The 18,519-nt window shown below is 34.4% G+C and overlaps 1 protein-coding gene and 1 pseudogene across 4 annotated transcripts in view; one reads left to right on the forward strand and one right to left on the reverse strand.

Annotated features, from left to right (window-relative positions):
* Nucleotides 1-18,519, reverse strand: part of Ankhd1 (ankyrin repeat and KH domain containing 1) — a 138,295-nt gene that overhangs the window by 80,804 nt on the left and 38,972 nt on the right. For all 4 annotated transcript variants that reach the window (XM_076856860.1, XM_076856858.1, XM_076856861.1 and 1 more), the window contains exons 2-6: nt 15,878-16,031; nt 11,550-11,706; nt 9,814-9,961; nt 8,477-8,624; nt 1,388-1,621 (exon numbers count right to left, since the gene is read on the reverse strand). In XM_076856860.1, the coding sequence (XP_076712975.1) occupies nt 1,388-1,621; nt 8,477-8,624; nt 9,814-9,961; nt 11,550-11,706; nt 15,878-16,031 (841 nt within the window). The remainder of the gene's footprint in view (nt 1-1,387; nt 1,622-8,476; nt 8,625-9,813; nt 9,962-11,549; nt 11,707-15,877; nt 16,032-18,519) is intronic.
* LOC143399259 (sorcin pseudogene) lies at nt 2,598-3,225 on the forward strand (annotated as a pseudogene).

Raw genomic sequence — 18,519 nt, forward strand, 5'->3', positions numbered from 1 at the left:
TAATACCCAGTGTTGGTGAGGGTGTAGGGTGGGATAAAGGGCACTCTCAAACACTGCTGGTGGGAGTGTAAATTGGTTCAACCTTTCTAGAAGGCAATTTGGCAATATGTATCAAAAGCCTTAAAAATGTCCATACCCTTTGACCCAGCAATTCCACTTCCAGGAATTTATCCTAAGGAAATAATCAGAGATTAGGCAAAAATGTCTGTACAAGAATGTTATCACAGTGTTTTTAATAATAGTGAAAAACTGGGAACAATTCAAGTGTCCAACAATAGGCAATTATGGTGTATCCATTTGATGTCTTTGGCAGAGACTGCTAGTAACATATCCAATATCCATTGTATTATTCTTTCTTAATAACATAACTCTGATTTTATCTGGGTGACAACATGCTTAAATACTGAAAATCAACATTTTCCAGCCTCTCTTGTAGCAATGTGTAGCCAAATAGATGAAAGTGGGAGTTATAAGACAAAAACTTCTTGAAAGATTCCTTAAAGGAAGCTTACTAAATTGGCATGGCACTCCCTGTTTTGCCCTTACCTTTTTCAGTCTTCCTAGAATTGTTGGGACCCTAACTACCATCTTGGCTTATAAGTAACTTTGAGGACAGAATTCATATACTAGGATGATAGAAAAATAAAATTCTATCATGATGACAAATAAACCACCATATTAGCTGCAGAGAACATACTCTTAGACTTCTCTTTTGTTCAAATCATTTGAGTTAGTAATATATGCAACTAAGCTACTCACATAATTCTATGTGATCATCAATAATTATATTCAAGAACATTTGTTGAGATGAGAAAATGTTTATGATATACTGTTAAATAAAATAAGCAGCCTATAAAATAGTGTTAGTGTATGATTATTTTAATATATATATATATATATGTGCTTCTTTATAAACATACTTAAAAACATACTGGAAGTACACTGCTAAAATATTGTTTACAAGCTTCTTTACCTTTAGATGGTGACATTATATGTCATTTAAAAATTCCTTTGTGCTTTAATACATTTTTCAGGTTTTCTGTACCAAGTATGTATTAATATTTTTATGTGTGTATTATTTTTAAATAAAGGTGGGGAAAAACAATATTAAACAAAAGTTATTAAGTAATGGAAACCATCTCAGTCAGTACTAAGAGATTTGGTTGACTTCATAGCTAATTAAATAAATTTAAATTAAAATAAAAGAAATATACACTGGGAAACTATACTACAGAAAATACAGGCTAAAAATGGGCTTTCTATATAATCTCGTATAAACTACATAATCTTATAGCACAGATAAAACAAAGTTAACTCAAATACTCAATACTTGCTACTCAAAGTTGTCAAAAAAAATTATAACTATTCATACATATATAGAGAGTACCTTTGTAGCATGCAAGTGTAAGAGCACTTTCTTTGAATTCATTAGAATGAGTGTTGATGCCTGCACCATGATCTAGAAGGACTCTTGCAACTTCCACATGACCTGCACTGGCCGCTTCCATTAAAGGGGTATGTCCATTTTCATTATGATCTTCTATATTCGCACCTTCATTAAGTAGCACTTTCACAATGTCAACAAATCCTCCAGCACAGGCATAAGTTAGTGCAGTATTTCCTAATGAAGAACAAAGAGAAATATGAAACTGACACAAAATATAATTATAATCAGTTATAGTTCTTTAATTCCCTTACATAAAACACTACAATTACCATCTCAAAAACATCTCAAGTTCTTTTGTCATTGTTTTTGTCACTAATTACAGAATTATCTTAATTTTCTCCTAATTAAAAGATGCTCTTTAAGGTCCAATATGGCTGGGAGTAGTGGTGCATGCCTGTAATCCCAGTGACTTGGGAGGCTGAGGCAGGAGGATCACAAGTTCAAAGGCAGACTCAGCAACTTGGCAAGACTGTGTCTCAAAATAAAACATAAAAAAGGTTTGAGGATGTGGCTTGGTGATTAAGTGTCCCTGGGTTCAATCCTTGATACAAAGAAAAATAAAGGAAAAAAAAATGCCCCTGACTCAAAAGTCTGGGGATGTAGTTCTGTAATAGAGCACTCCTGGGTTCAATCCCCAGTATCACCAAGGGCTGGGGGGGGGGGGGTGTCAGCACAAAAGACCATATATTATAAGTGTCTGGGCAATATAAAATGCTTAGAAAAGATAAATCTGTAGTTAGAAAATAGACAAGTGGTGGCTAAATCTGAAATTATTGAAATGGGCATAGGACTCTTCTGTGATGATAAAAAATATTCTAGAATTATATTAGATTATATTGATGATGCAACAACTCTTGAAATCTAACAATCATTATTATACCCTTATACAAGTGAATTTTATCTCAATAAAGCTGTCGAGTTTTTTGTTTATTAGGTTTATGCTTTTCCAAAGAAGAAACAGCTACATTTGTACTGGACTTGAAAAGATGAGTAGGATTCCTAAAGGAAAAAAAGGATATCTAGTATCAAAGAAACTGGAAGTAAAAGCAAGTGACTAGAATGGTTAACATATACCCCAACAGAGCTGAAGTGCAGAGCTATGGTTTTAAAACCTGACCTCTCGGCACTGGGCGGCGGCGCAGTCTGCACCATGGCGTACCCGGGGCACCCTGGCGCCGGCGGCGGGTACTACCCAGGTGGGTATGGAGGGGCTCCTTGAGGGCCTATGTTTCCAGGACAAACTCAGGATCCACTGTATGGTTACTTCGCTTCCGTTGCTGGACAGGATGGACAAATAGATGCTGATGAATTGCAGAGATGTCTGACACAATCGGGCATTGCTGGAGGATATAAACCTTTTAACCTGGAGACCTGTCGGCTTATGGTTTCAATGCTGGATAGAGACAGGTCTGGCACAATGGGGTTCAATGAGTTTAAAGAACTCTGGTCTGTACTGAATGGCTGGAGACAACACTTCATCAGTTTTGACAGTGATCGGAGTGGAACTGTGGATCCTCAAGAATTGCAGAAGGCGCTGACAACCATGGGATTTAGGTTGAATCCCCAAACTGTGAATTCAATTGCAAAACGATACAGCACCAGTGGAAAGATCACCTTCGATGACTATATTGCCTGCTGTGTCAAGCTGAGAGCACTCACAGATAGCTTTCGAAGATGGGACACTGGTCAGCAAGGCATGGTGAATTTCTCATATGATGATTTCATTCAGTGAGTCATGACCGTTTGAGAGGAAGCTGCTGGAAGTCAATCAACATTCCACCTGGAGTTCTCTTTGCCTTCAGTACTGTGTGTAGCTTACATGGCTACTTCCCCTGACAGCTCTTGTAAAGGTCTACTACATTACATACAACTGAAGTTTTGGTTTTAGTTTTGATAATAAATTCTTTGGAACTTAGTAAGATCAAGTGTGTTATACCACCTAGAACTTCCTTGAGCCAATATCAGTCATATCTTATTTTCCTACTAAGCCTCTTTTATTATAAATTTGAGTATGCAAAATGTTTAAGGCACATTATTTACGGTTCATTATGAGATATGAAACACTTAATCAGGCTACAAATGTTATCTTTCCTCTCCTGAAGGATGTGGTTGAAAGTTTTGTGTGGAACATTCTTCAGTAAATGATATATACCCACTTAAATGCAAAAAAAAAAAAAACAGTAATCCATGTTAGAGTTTACCTTCCTAGAAAGTTAGCAGCACAGGATTTAGACTTATACATATTTTCATAGCCTTGTGAATGGACAGGGAACATTGAGTGATTATTTTCTGCCTTTTTAAAATGTATGGATAATTTGAGTGGCAAATACTGTCACCAAGTCTCTCTTTGTTATTCAAACCTTTGTTAACTATACTTAAGAATCTTATATGCTATAAGCTTAACTATGTAAAAAGAAAGTTCATAGAAAAAGACTAAGGGAATATATGAAAATATTAACTATAGTTATTTTTGGCTAATGGAATGCTTCATGACTAATTTTCTTTATACATTTCAGTGTTTTCCAAATTTTGTATAAGATATATGCTTCCATTTTAAAGTCAAGGATGTGTTGATTTTAAAAATATTGATGCATCCAATGTAGTTATGTCATGTGTTTATGCTTTTAAAAACACACAGCAAAAAGACTTAAATGAGTGTCCTAAAGTGTTAATCTGGCGTCAGGATCATGGGTTTGTTTTCTTCCTTCCTCCTACTTTCCCAAATAGTCTCTAATAAACAGGTATTGAATATATATATCAATATCAATTTAAACAATAATATTTTTAAACCATGCGCTTTCAGTAAGATCTGGATTCTAATGCTGGCTGCACCTTTCACTGTGTGGTTTGATCATTTTAGATAACCCCTAGGGTCTTAGTTTCCTGTCTTTGAAAAGGAGATAGCACTTACATCTTGGTAGTTCTGAACAGAAAAGGTGTGTTGGTATAACAAGCAGAAACAGCATTTCTGATTTTTAAATTTAAAACTGTCCTGATTTGCCTTTGTTTTTTGTGGGGGAGGGTTTTTTTGTTTTGTTTTGTTTTGTTTTTGCAAGAAAGCTTAACAGATTAAAAAAAAAAATGATGTTATTATAGTTCCTCCTTGCTGGCAGTGTATCTGTCTTACATGAGGGCACAATGTGAGCATTACCATTCAAATGAACAATTAGTTATCAACTAATGAAAATAAAAGTTTTCTTAAGTCTCAAAAAAAAAAAAAAAAAAAAAAAAAAACCTGACCTCTCCCTAGAGGTCTGCTTTGGAGTCTGGAAGGAACACGAACCTATATTTTTAACAATTTCCCTAAGTGGTTCTAACATGCAGGCAGTAGGCACAGTTTGTTGGACAAAATGAATGAATGAATTAAAAACTGAGCCTGATTATAAATTTACTGGTGAGAAGATGAAGTAATTTCCTTCTGAAATCTTCTATTTTTCCAATGAAGTATGAGTAAAAGCCATCAATGGAAATGGGAAGGGGTACATGGTCGAGGAGAGTATTCCATTGAGCATCTGGAGGTGTAGAGAGGAGCCTATCAAGAAGTGTATGCTTGGGCTGGGGATATAGCTCAGTTGGTAGAGTGCTTACCTCTCATGCACAAGGCCCTGGTTTCAATCCCTAGCACCACAAACAAGTGTATGCTTGCCAGACACAGTACCACACACCTATAATCTCAATGGCTCAGGATGCTGAGGCAGGAAGATCATGGTTAAAAAGCCAGCCTCAGCAACTTAGTGAGGCCCTAAGCAACTATTTAGAGACTTTGTCTCTAAATAAAACAGAAAAACAGGGCTGGGGATGTAGCTCAGTGGTTAAGCACTCCTGGGTTTAATCCCCAGTATAAAAATTTAAAAAAAATTTTTTTAAAGTGTATGCTTACTGTCTGCTTCATGACATCCCTTCCTTCTATACCCCTTTTGAGCTTTAAAAAAAAAAAGTAAACTTGACCTCAAGAAAGTCTTTTTCTCTCAAATGCAGCAACTCCTTTACAGGAACAATCCAGTGCTTTTCCAACTGTTTCAAATAACTTCAGAATCCCTATCCCCTCCCGGTTCCTCAGAAACCATGAAAGAAGACAGGCAAGGCCAGAGATCAGGAATTACATATGTACCTACAATATTTGAGTTTTTTAAAAAAAATATTTTTAGTTATAAATGGACACGATACCTTTATTTTATTTATTTGTTTTTTATGTGGTGCTGAAGATCAAATCCAGTGCTTGACATGTGCTAAGCAAGCTCTTTACCACTGAGCCACAACCCCATTCCCCCCTCATCTATACCTACTTTATTTTATAAAAAAAATTTACATATATTTTTTTAGTTGTAGTTGGACACAATACCTTTATTTTATGTATTTTATATGTGGTGCTGATGATCAAACGCAGGGACTCGCATGCACTAGGCGAGCGCTCTACCGCTGAGTCATACCCCCAGCCCTATATCTACTTTAGATCTCTTTTTTAATCTGTGAACTATTGTATCTGTGTTTCAATATACTATTTTGTTGCATATTTCTCAAAGGAGTATGTACCTAGCATGACACTGATAACCAGAATCAAAATCTTTATTTTATCATCTTATTTTTAAATCTTTTGCTGTGGTTCAGCAATCAATGAATGCCCCTACTGCAAAAAACAAAAATGATGTTCTAGCAACACAATAGAATATTACACAAACTTTGCAAATGTTTATAAAGAACTTTAAAAAAAAAAAAAAAACAAAGTCAAACAAATTGCACATAGGTTATGATTTCAACTATGCATCTTTTTACATTAAAAATATTGAATGGAACATGGCAACAGTGGTATTTCTGTGTCACAAAGATTGTGACAATACTCCTTGATCTTTTTTACTTTCCCGCATTTCTCAAATTTTTTTGACAGTTACTGGGAATTGAACCCAGGATCTCACACACACTTGAAAGTGCTCTACCACTGACCTATATCCCAGCTCTTTCTATTTTATTTGGGGGCAGGGTTTTGCTAAATTGCCCAGGCTGGCCTTGAACTCGTAATCCTCCTGCCTTAGCCTCCTAAGTAGCTGGGGTTACAGGCCTGTGCCGCCATATCTAGCTTCAATGTTTCTATAATGAGTATATGTTACTTTTATAATCAGATAAAAAAATTAAGTAAATTTAGTAGTTTACCAATACTGTCTAAAATGTATTTTATGTAAATGTGAGATTTTCCAAATTAAATTAATACAAGGAGTCATTTTCAAGGGTTCAACCACAGTATTTGTCAAGCTAATCAGCTGAACTAAATGGCAGGCAAAACAGTCCACTTTCCTAAGACTAACATTCTCATTCCATATAAAAATGGAAAGAATATAGGGAAACATCAGGTAGTAGTAATGATGGTGGTAATAGTAGGAGCAGCAGTATCAATAGCAATAATGTTTTTTTTAGTCATTTACATTATTGTCATAGCACTGAAGCACTTAATATTCTATTGAAAAACTGTTACTGTAAAATTATGTTGTTGTACATTTACTTCTGAGTATTGTCTCTTTGATTATTTGGTAAACTAAGTGAAAATAAATTATAATAGATATATTATCTTCAACCAGCCCACTGCAGAATAGCAAATAAGAATGAACAAATATATTTTCATCAAATTAAATAAAATACTAAAAAATATTTGGCAAGCTTTAAATAAGTCTGTATTACTCTTCAATAACAAACATATGTCTCCTAAAACTGAATTTTTAAAACTTTCTTTGTGTTTAAAAGAATTGCAGAAGAACAAAAATACATTCAAATATTTCCTCAACTTTTCAAATACTTTAAATGTCATCTTAAAAAGTTGCTTTCAACACTTCTTTATCAAAAATATTCTACTGCAAGTTTCCCCAGCACAACAAGTAACCCATCAGTCTCATAAAATATTCTAATGTATTACTCACAATTACTATTTTTCTTTCATTATATAACTTAGAAAAACTCGACACCTTCTTTCTATGCATATTTATTTCTTAATGTTCTTTAATTCTTTATCTTTACAGATTTATTCATAAGACAATTCATTGTTTTAGGTGTATTTTCCTCCTAATAATTATCTTTAACCTACATTTACTACATGACTTAGCAAGGTATATATCCCCATCTGCATAACTTCTCCCAAAAAAACCCACTTTTTATTTTTTAGTTATAGTTAGATACAATACCTTTATTTTATTTATTTATTTTTATGTGGTGCTGAGGATCGAACCCAGTGCCCTTGCACATGCTAGGCAAGTACTCTACCACTGAGCCACAACCAAGCCCCAGGATACACTTTTTTAAAAGACTATGACTCGGGCTGGGATGTGGCTCAAGCGGTAGCGTGCTCGCCTGGCATGCGTGCGGCCCGGGTTCGATCCTCAGCACCACATACAAACAAAGATGTTGTGTCCGCCAATAACTAAATAATAAATATTAAAAATTCTCTCTCTCCTCTCTCCTCTCTCACTCTCTCTTTAGAAGAAAAAAAAAGACTATGACTCAAGGAAACTCATTACCAAATCTACATCTACAGCTCAAGACATACGACAAAGGCTGGTCATAGCTATGAGTCTGTGACACATCAATAACTAAGAGTAGTCCTTACTAGGGTAGCTTTTATGATACACAAGAATATCTTACCAGAAAATGTATTCAGCACAATTCACATGAAAAACCCTACCAGGTAAACATTCTCATGTTAATCTATAACCTAAAATCAAGGAAGTTGTATTTAAATGAGATAAGGAATTACAAGAGATACACTTCATAATTTTGCCTCCTTATGGCATTACATATCATTGTAACAAAAAAAAGAAACTGCAGCAGAAAAACCATTAATATTGACCAAATAAATTATATTTGTTTTAAAGACTTTAGAAGATATCAAATTAATTTATATTTTCTTCAGAGATTCTACAGAAAAGCTAAGATATTTTTTCTATACAGTTTATATTGGGTTTCCCCAGGAATCAAACTTGTATCTCTCAGGTTATAATTACTTGTTATCAATTTATATATCAATGAACATTATCATTCTCTGCATACCTGTTGCAGACTGGGAGTTGACATCTGCATCATGAAGGAGTAATAATTTCACAATATCTAAATAACCTCCACTGGAAGCTGCCATCAAGGGAGTTATGTCTCCTTTATTCCCTCGATCTTCAACATTAGCATGCATAGCTAGCAATACCTTTAAAACAAAAGAACATACACAGAAAAAAATTATCAATTCTTACTATTAATAGTATTTCTAGAGAACATTGAATCCGGGAAGATATTTAGAGGGATGAGGAAAAATCAAAAGTAATCACTTTTGAGGAAAACATACAAATTTTTACTTTTCATAATGCCAGGTCAGATGCTGTATCTTATAATACTATAATATATTAATCTTTAAATAAAGTAAGATCCCATTAGCCATCCTATTATAAAATGTGACTGTTATGATCAAAGAAGTTGTGTTATAAAGCCAGGTGCAACTCTAATCTCAGAGGCTCGGGAGGCTGAGGCCAGAGGATCATGAGTTTTTCAAAGCCAGTCTCAGCAACTTAGCTAAGAGGCCCTAAGTAACTCAGCAAGACCTGTCTCTAAATAAATAAAAAGGGGTGGGGGTGGGGGATTGTGGTTCAGTGGTAGAGTGCTCACCTAGCACGTGTGAGGCCCTAGGTTCGATCCTCAACACCACATAAAAATAAATAAATAAAATATAGGTATTGTGTCTAACTACAAGTAAAAAATAAATATTAAAAAAAAAAAAGGCTGGGGGGATGGGGATATAGCTCAGTTGGTAGAATGCTTGCCTTACATGCACAAGGCCCTGAGTTCAATCCCTGGCACCACAAAAGAAGGAGCAGTGCTGGGATTATGGCTCAGTGGTTAAGGGCCCCTGGATTCTAATCCCCAAAACATTACCTGCCCCACCCAAAAAAATGTTGTGTCATGTTTCAGGTTATCTAACAAGACAGCAGTAAAACTACACTCACTAGATACAAATTAGCTGATAAAAATATGACTTTCCCAATATTACTCTAACACTGAAGGAAAAACACTAAAAGAATTGGGATAATCTGAATGCAATGGAAATAAAGCACTTCTTCCTATTTTATCTGCATATTGTTTCTAAAGGAAAGTTTAAAATATAATTATTATTTCTATCAGTTTCTTATTCATTAGAACTAGTTTTGAGAAAGTGGTAGAAAAATGAACCATGCTCACTGCATGTACAGGCAATAAAATGAATTGTGAAAATTTATATTTTGCCTATTGCCAAGAAGGGAAAAGGGAAGGAGAGAACCTGGCCTTGAATTATAAGTAATAAAAATAAATAAAACATCAAAACCTTTCTACAATTTTAATTACTAAAGATTATTTCTGCTTACTTGTGCTAATTCATAATACCCTGCTGAACAAGCCAAACACAGCAGGCTTTCTCCTTCTTCTGTATGTTCATTTACACTTCTGCCTTCATCTAGCAATTTTCGAACAGCATTCACATCTCCATCTGAACAAGCTTCTGCTAGACTGCGACTGAAAACAAAACCATTCAACAATTACCTAACACAAGAAGACTCAGGATCCTATGATAAATTACATCAAGCATAGAGTCACACATACAAAAATGTTACTACAGAAAGAGAAAAATTATACTGCAGGAACATCTTATTTGCTGAGCATCCTGTCTGCAACTTTAATTATTCACATCAACGAAGCCAAAAAGTGAATTTGAAAATAACAATAATGTTTATCATTCAAAATTTTCTAATATATTACAATAGATTTTAAATAAAATCTTTTGAAGTATTAGATGCTTCAAATAATTTCCATTTACAATCTTATTTGGTAACAGTGAAGGTGAAAATCTAAGAAAATAATTTTACTATAAAATGACTAACCACATCAGTGAATCCTAAATTTTATTGTGCATAAAATCACCCACATTTCTTATTAAAATATAGATTCTATAGGAGAAGGGAGGAAGGGAGAACTACTAGAGAATGACTGGGGGAAAAAAACTGTAGATTCTGGAGGTATGGTGGTAAATTCCTGTAATCCCCTCACTCGGGAAGCTGAGGTAAGAGGATCACGAGTTCGAGGCCATCCTTAGCAACTTAGTAGAACCCTGTCTCAAGATAAAAAATAAGAAGAAAGGAGGGGTTCAGCTCCATAGTGCCCAGGTAGAGTACCCCTGGTAAATTCAGTCCCTAGTACCACAAAAAGGAAAAAAAATGCAGATTCTGATTTAGTAATCTGGGGTAGGGTCCAAGAGTCTGTGTTTCTATACACATACATATATATATTTTTTTTTTAAGTTGTCAATGTGCCTTTATTTTATTTATTTATATGCGTTGCTGAGAATTAAACACAATGCCTCACACATGCTAGGCAAGTGCTCTATCACTGACCTATAACTCCAGCCCCAAGATATTATATTTTTTTTATAGTTGTAGATGAACAGCATGCTTTTATTTGTTTAGTATTTTTTTTTTAATGAGGTGCTGAGGATCAAACCCAGTGCCTCACACATGCTAGGCAAGTGCTCTGCCACTGAGCTACAGCCCCAGCAACAAGATACTGTATTTTTAATAAGCTCTGATGTGATACTGATGCAATATCTGAGTAGTAAGCAACTAGACTACTACATTAGTAACCCATTTCATTTATTACTTCTCTAGCAGCCAGTTTAGAGTTCACTACTATAACCTCTAGAATAAGTAACTTAGAAGTAGAAACCTGGTTTTTGGTTTAAATTTCTTTTTTCTTTTTTTTCCTTGGTACCAGGGATTGAACCCAGGAGCATTTAACCACTGAGCCACAACCCCAGACTTTTTTTATTTTTATTTTTTTTGAGACAGGGCCTCACTAAGTTGAATTTGGATTTCTTATATATTCTAGTATATATTCCACATGAATGCTCAATAAATAGGAGTTGGATGCAAGAATAAAAAGATCAATTTTATATCTACATAATATACATACATTTATATACTCACTTAAAATGTAATATCCATTCTAATATCCATTTGGCTAATGTTTATAAACTCTTCCAAAAGATATATTTAACCAAAATTGGTAAAATCCACTCAAGGATGTCTAATAAACAGCATTAAACACATACGTGTCCACTTGTCCTGCATTGTGGCTGTTTTCTGCTCTCATCCGTGTCAGTGCAGCAGCAGCTTCATCCAAAGCACAACTAACCGAGGATGTCAATCTCCGGAGTACCTCAGGATCTGCAAAAGCTTTACCATCAGCAGTTGACAACTTGCCAATTCCTTCGTGACCGTCAATCAGGTAGTACAGGGGAAGAAAAGGCATAAAAGTACAAATTGTAATTACATTTCAAAACATCATTTTTCTAGGGCAAAGAAAGGACATAGCCCCTATAGATATGGCTAATTGTCAAAGACAAGGTTGATAATTTCAATTCTGCCACTAATGTCAAGACTAAGGCATAACCACCCAAATTTTAGTGCTTCCATCTTCACAATGCACTTATTAATTTATCTTCTACCTAACTCCAAATAAAACTTAACAGGATGCTCATTGTTTCAAGTAAATAAGATTTAGAAGTTCACAGTCATACCATAAACCTCTGGTATAGGGTATATGTCTATGGTATTTTTGGTATTAATGAAGGAGATATTTTGTATAGTATGATCCTGCCTTTTTTTTTCCTACAGAGAATTGAACTCAAACGCACTTTACCACTAATATCCTCATTTTTTTTTTTTTTTGAGATAGGATCTCCCTAAGTTGCAGAAGCTAGCCTCCTATCCAGCTTCCTGAGTAGTTGGGATTATTACAGATGTGTAGTCCCACACTTGACCTCTTTTTTTTTTTTTAATTATGTATTCTTAAACATCTACATGTAATTATATTACCACAGGGGAAAAGTGAGGAAGTATATATACACCCTTGATAGACAATGAAGGTCTATCTACTTGTTATCTACTTAGAACATTTCATACTGCTTTAGCTATATTATAATAGGTGTGTATTTAAAATTTAAGTTTTTACCTTTTTTTTGGGGGGGGGGGAACCAGGGATTTAGTCTAGGGGTACTTAACCACTGAGCTACATCCCTAGCCTGTTGTTTATTTTTTATTTTTTATTTTATTTTTTTAAGTCTTTTTTTTTTATTGATTGTTCAAAACATTACAGAGCTCATGATATATCATCTTTCATACATTTGACTCGATTGGGTTATGAACTCCCATTTTTACCCCAATTACAAATTGCAGAATCACATCAGTTATACACTCACATTTTTACATAATGACATATTAGTGACTGTTGTGTTCTGCTGCCATTCCTATCCCCTACTTATTTTTTATTTTTATTTATTTATTTTTATGTGGTGCTGAGGATCGAACCCAGGGCCTTGCATGTGCTAGGCAAGCACTCTACCGCTGAGCCACAACCCCAGCTCTTAATGTTCTTTAAAAAAAAAAAAAAAAAAACCAACGAATTTATTTAGCACTTCATAAATGCTTACATATAAAAATATTCAACAGTAGGGATGGGATTGTAGCTCTGTGGTGGAGCGCCTGCCTAGCATGTGTGAGGCACTGGGTACCACATATATAAATAAATAAATTAAAAATAAAGGTCCATCGACAACTAATAAATAAATAAATAAATAAATATAAATATATATTATATATATATATTTAAATATAAATATATATATATATAATATATATATTTAATAGTATCTGGAGTAAAGATAGATCAAAATATGCATGTGATTAAAGTTCTTCTTGACATGGTCTCAATTTTTTCTAAGAATCTCAATGTTAAAGAAAAGAGTATTCTCAGCTCTGCTTTAAGTTAAACTGGTGACAAGAATTTTTTCATGGGCTATGGATCTAGGAGGTAGAGGACTTGACTAGCATGTGCAAGGCCCTGGTTATTCAATTCCCCAATATCACAAAAACAAACAAACCAACAAAATCCAGCTATCTTCCTTAAGGAAGGTTGGTAATGTTTACCATGATCTCATAACTAAAAACACAAAAATAATTCTATAAATTCCACTAGAATGCTATAGGCTCTACACAATGTTCAAAAAACAAATTTAAATATTCGCTGCACACACAGCGAATGTTCACTAAACTACTGTCTTAAAGGCTGGGGTTATGTAGCTCGGTGCCACAGCATTTGCCTAGCTTGAGTGAAAGCCCTGGATTTAATTTCCAACACCACACACACACACACACACACACACGCACACACACGCACACACACACGCGCACACACACACGCGCGCGGGAAAAAAAAGAAAATTTAAATACTGTCTTGCATAGGTCTTAGAAAAAGGCACACTATTTTTAAATATATTTGACAGTTTCTTTGGACACAACATATATCCATCAATGTCAAGAGTTTAAATTGTTAAAATATACAAAAATTTAAAATTTAATCTTTTCTGATACTTCCTGAAAGATAACTATTATTTTCAAGGTTTATTTTCTCTTTCATAATATAGGTTATAAAAACAAGTCACTCTAAGATATATCTTGCTATTTATACCACTCATAGTATAAACCAAAGAAAAAGGGAGAAAGAATGCTTAATGAACCCCCAAAACTCTGAATCAGAATCATGAGGTACACATTAGAAAAAGATATGAGTTTAAAATTCTTAATTGGGGAGATCACAGAATAGTTTTCACAACAGTTCTGTGTAGCCTAAACCAGAAAGTAATATGTACTACCAACCATAAACAAATTTGGGCTTGGCAAGGAACAGAAAATTAGTCCTTATGAGACCTGGAGAAGAGAAACACCTTTTATATTTCTCTCTTATCTAAGCAAAACAAGCGTAAGGTTCTAAAACACAGAAAAATAAATAAATAAACTGGATGTAACATAGCAATGACATTTCAGATCTAATACAATATATGCATAACTCATAACTAGGAGATTCACAAGAGATCCAGACTAGGAGGGAAATCCAACATAATCCATCTTTACATTTTGTTTCTTTTTAATTATCAGTCTTTGCTGGATACTTAAGTATTTTATTCCATCTAATCTTAAGTTTGTATCAGTTTAAAAGACACAAAGACCAAAAGTTAATCTGCTACAAATTATATTATATGCTTTTATGCCACTATGCTTTTCCATAACAGGAGAGTTTAAAGAGTATCAAGATATTGAGTAAATATTTTCCTAATGCAATGTCTGTTTCCAAGAATAATATAAAAATGCTAATTTCCTTCATGTTTTACTTTTCCCCTAGTCCTTAACTGACAAAATACAAATTTTTCTTATTATTTTAAAGGCTGCTATGATCTTTCTCAATGTCTCTTTAATGTTTATTAAAGTATTCACTCATAAGCTGAATGAAATTTTCTATACATTTTTAAACCTTGAGTATTCCACATCTTAACAGCATTAATATAGGATAAGATAAAAATATGGCACCCTAATAAGCTTCTATGCACTTTTTTTAATGTTATAAATTATTCATCTAGATGAAATTCTTATGTGTGTATAATGTGCATGCATAAATGCATTAAACAAATAAAAGGAATGCTATACAAAGTGAACATATTGCAAAAAGGTCATATTCAGAGATTATAAAAATTTTTGCATTTAGGAGTGATAAAAGGTTTTCATTAAAATGCCATGAAAACTTTGTATAGCAAATAACGAGCAGATTATACAATATAAAATAATATGTACTATTTTGAGAAGGTATGTTTTTATCACAAATTTTTCTTTTATGATACTTCAGAACAAATAATTGACATAGCTTGACATGTTTTAGTACAAGTTTATGTTCATTTTTTTATTTAAATGCCTATTATGTAGGAACTAGGATTGTAGCTCAGTGGTAGAGCAACTGCCTAGCACGTGTGAGGCACTAGGTTCGATCCTCAACACCACATAAAAATAAATAAATAAAGGTATTGTGTCCGTTACAAATAAAAACATTTTTAAAGATGTCTATTAAATAAAAAAAGAGCTATTTTTAATTAAGTTACGCACTGATTAAAATGAATAAGTAGTCAAACGGTGGTGCATGACTGTAATCTCAGCAGCTGGGGAAGCTGAGACAGGAGGATCGTGAGTTCAAAGCCAGCCTCAGCAACTTATTGAGGCACTAAGCAACTCAGTAAGGCACTGAGGTGTGCCCCTAGGTTCAAGCCCTAGTACCAAATTAAAAAAAAAAAAAAAAAACTACAGTTGAGTCACTCATTGCCTTCAGCCAAGAATTTTTTTTTTTAATATTTACCTTCTAGATACCCTAGCCCCAGCCAAGAATTTTTTAAAATATGAAATGTGAACATTTTCTTTAGGAAATAAAAAATAAATTTTACAGTGATTGCATACTTCGTATGTTACATAATGTGAGGATAATCTTGTAGATCTAGACTTTATATAAAGAGATTAAAATAAATAAAGCAATCAAAAAAAAAAAAAGTAAAGAAAGTACCTGCTGCTTCAAGCAATGCTTCTAGTCGTGCCTGTGTCTCTGGATCCACAGTGCGTAAGTCTGCTCCTTCTGCAGTACTCGACAAGAAGATCTCTGATGTTGTTTTAAGCACTGGGTTATCCAAGTCTTCTTGGTCCAAAATAAATGATTCGACCTATTGAACATGCAAAATCCAAAAAACAATTATCAATATAATTAGAACAACTGTAAAGTAATAATATGTCTTCTTTGGCTGGGGATGTGGCTCAAGCGGTAGTGCACTCGCCTGGCATGTACGCGGTGCTGGGTTCGGTCCTCAGCACCACATACAAATAAAGATGTTGTGTCCACAGAAAACTAAAAAAAAATAGAAATATTAAAAAAAAATTCTCTCTCTCTAAAAAAACAAATAATAATAATATGTCTTCTTATATAACCAGTACTTTTAGAAACATGGGGCTATATGGTCACAGACTTTGAGGACGCATTCTGACTATCAAGTAATCTTCAAACATAACAGGTAAACCCAGACATACTAGATTAAAGGTTCCTGGAGAGCACTCTATCTTCTATGCCTAAGCAATACTTTTACTGAAATAAATACATGAACATAACCCCTAGGAAGATGTATACTGTATACAGCTCTAGAGAGTTGCTTTTTTAAAAAAAAAAAAGGTATAGTTTTTTATTAAGGTATAGTTTTCCTCTCTACTAAATAATTTATCCAATTTCTAACCCCGAAATAAAAGTCTTAAAAACACACTACCAAACACCTGGAGTCCTATAGATAGAAAAACTCCATGAGTTTAGAAACAATACCTATTTGTTCACTGTTCTATCCTCTGGGACTAAGAGTACCTGGTACATAGCAGGTATTCAATACATACTTGCTGAAATGAATGAATCACATAAGCAAAAAAAAAAAAAAAGAAAAAAAATCAACATACAAAATTAAGTTAATTCCAAGTGAATTTTATTATGCACAACCTCCCTGGTAAGCAGTTTGAAAATTTGTTAACAAAATATGTTTTAAAACTCATGTCCTTGCTGGGCACCGTAATTCCAGCAACTCAGGAGGCTGAGGCAGGAGGACAGCAAATTCAAGGCCAACTTTAGCAACCTGGCCAGACCCTCAGCAACTTAGTAAGACACAGTCTCAAAATAAACTAAAAAGGACTGGGACGTAACTCCATAGTAAAGCATCCCTGCATTCAATCTCTAGTACCAAAAAAAAAAAAAAAGTACAAATTCATGCCATTTGACTAAGTAATTCCATTTTAAGGAATCCATTCTTTAAAAAATTATCTGAGGTGCTGGGGTTGTTGTTGCTCAGTGGTAGAGTGCTTGCCTAGCACACATGAGGCACCGGGTTGGATCTTCAGCAACACATAAAAATAAATAAATAAAATAAAGGTATTGTGTCCATCTATAACTTAAAAAAAAGGACTACTAAATTTTTACTAATTGGTGGGGGAATGCATATAACAGGGATTAAACTCAGGGGCACTCAACCACTGAGCCACATTCACAGCCCTGTTTTGTATTTGATTTAGAGATAGGGTCTCACTGAGTTGCTTAGCACCTCACTGCTGTGGAGGCTGGCTTTGAACACGATATTCCTGCCTTAGCCCACCCCTGCCACCCAAGACACTGGGATTACAGGTATGCACCACTGCACTCAGCCTGTACTTCTGCTATTAAAAAAAAAAAAAAAATCTGAGGGCTGGGATTATAGCTCAGTGGTAGAGTGCTTGCCTGGCATGTGTGAGGCACTGGGTTCAATCCTCAGCACCACATAAAAATAAATTTTAAAAAAGTTACTGTGTCCATCTACAACAACAACTAAAATTATATGAAAGCCAGACAAAACTTAATGAGCACAGATGTTCACTGTAATAATAATTAAAATTCCAAAAATGAGAAAAATAACTACAATAAAGAATTTGCTAGATATATTTTGTACATTCACATGAGGAATGATTTTGTACCCATTAATAACAATATTTTTAAGCAGATCATAGTGGTGCATATCTATAATCCCAGTTACTTGGCAGGCTAAGGCAGGACAATTGCAAATTGTCCACTTTCAGTAATTTACCAAGACCCTGTCTCAAAATAAAAAATAAGGGGTTGGGGATTATAGCTCATTGATGGAGTGCTTGCCTAGTACGTGCAAGGCACTGGGTTCAATCCTCAGCACCACATAAAAATAAATAAATAAAGGTACTGTGTTTATCTACAACTAAAAAATATTTTTAAAAACTTTACAAAAATTTAAAAAATAAAAGGGATGGGGATATAGCAAATTTGGGTTCAATCTTTAGTATCACCACCAAAAAAAAAAAGATTTTGAAAACATGTTAAATGGCACAGGAAAATATTAATAAAATTAACTGAAATCCGGCCGGAGATCCAGAGGAGAGACCCACCCACCCAACCATTCAGTGGCCAAGAGATCCGGTGGAGAACCACCCCATACTGGGGTTCCTTATTCAAAAAAGTGTGGCTCCACAGCCCAACATCAGAGTACATATAGGCTTGAGGCTGCCACTGCCATGAAACTGAGATATGGCTGCGTCTATCAAGTGACAACAATAAGGACCTGGTAAGGCATCACCAAGGTCCCTGTGGGCCTGGCTGCACCAGAGGATTCTCTCTATTGG

Source organism: Callospermophilus lateralis, chromosome 5 (assembly GCF_048772815.1).
Source record: "Callospermophilus lateralis isolate mCalLat2 chromosome 5, mCalLat2.hap1, whole genome shotgun sequence".
Lineage (NCBI taxonomy): Eukaryota > Metazoa > Chordata > Mammalia > Rodentia > Sciuridae > Callospermophilus > Callospermophilus lateralis.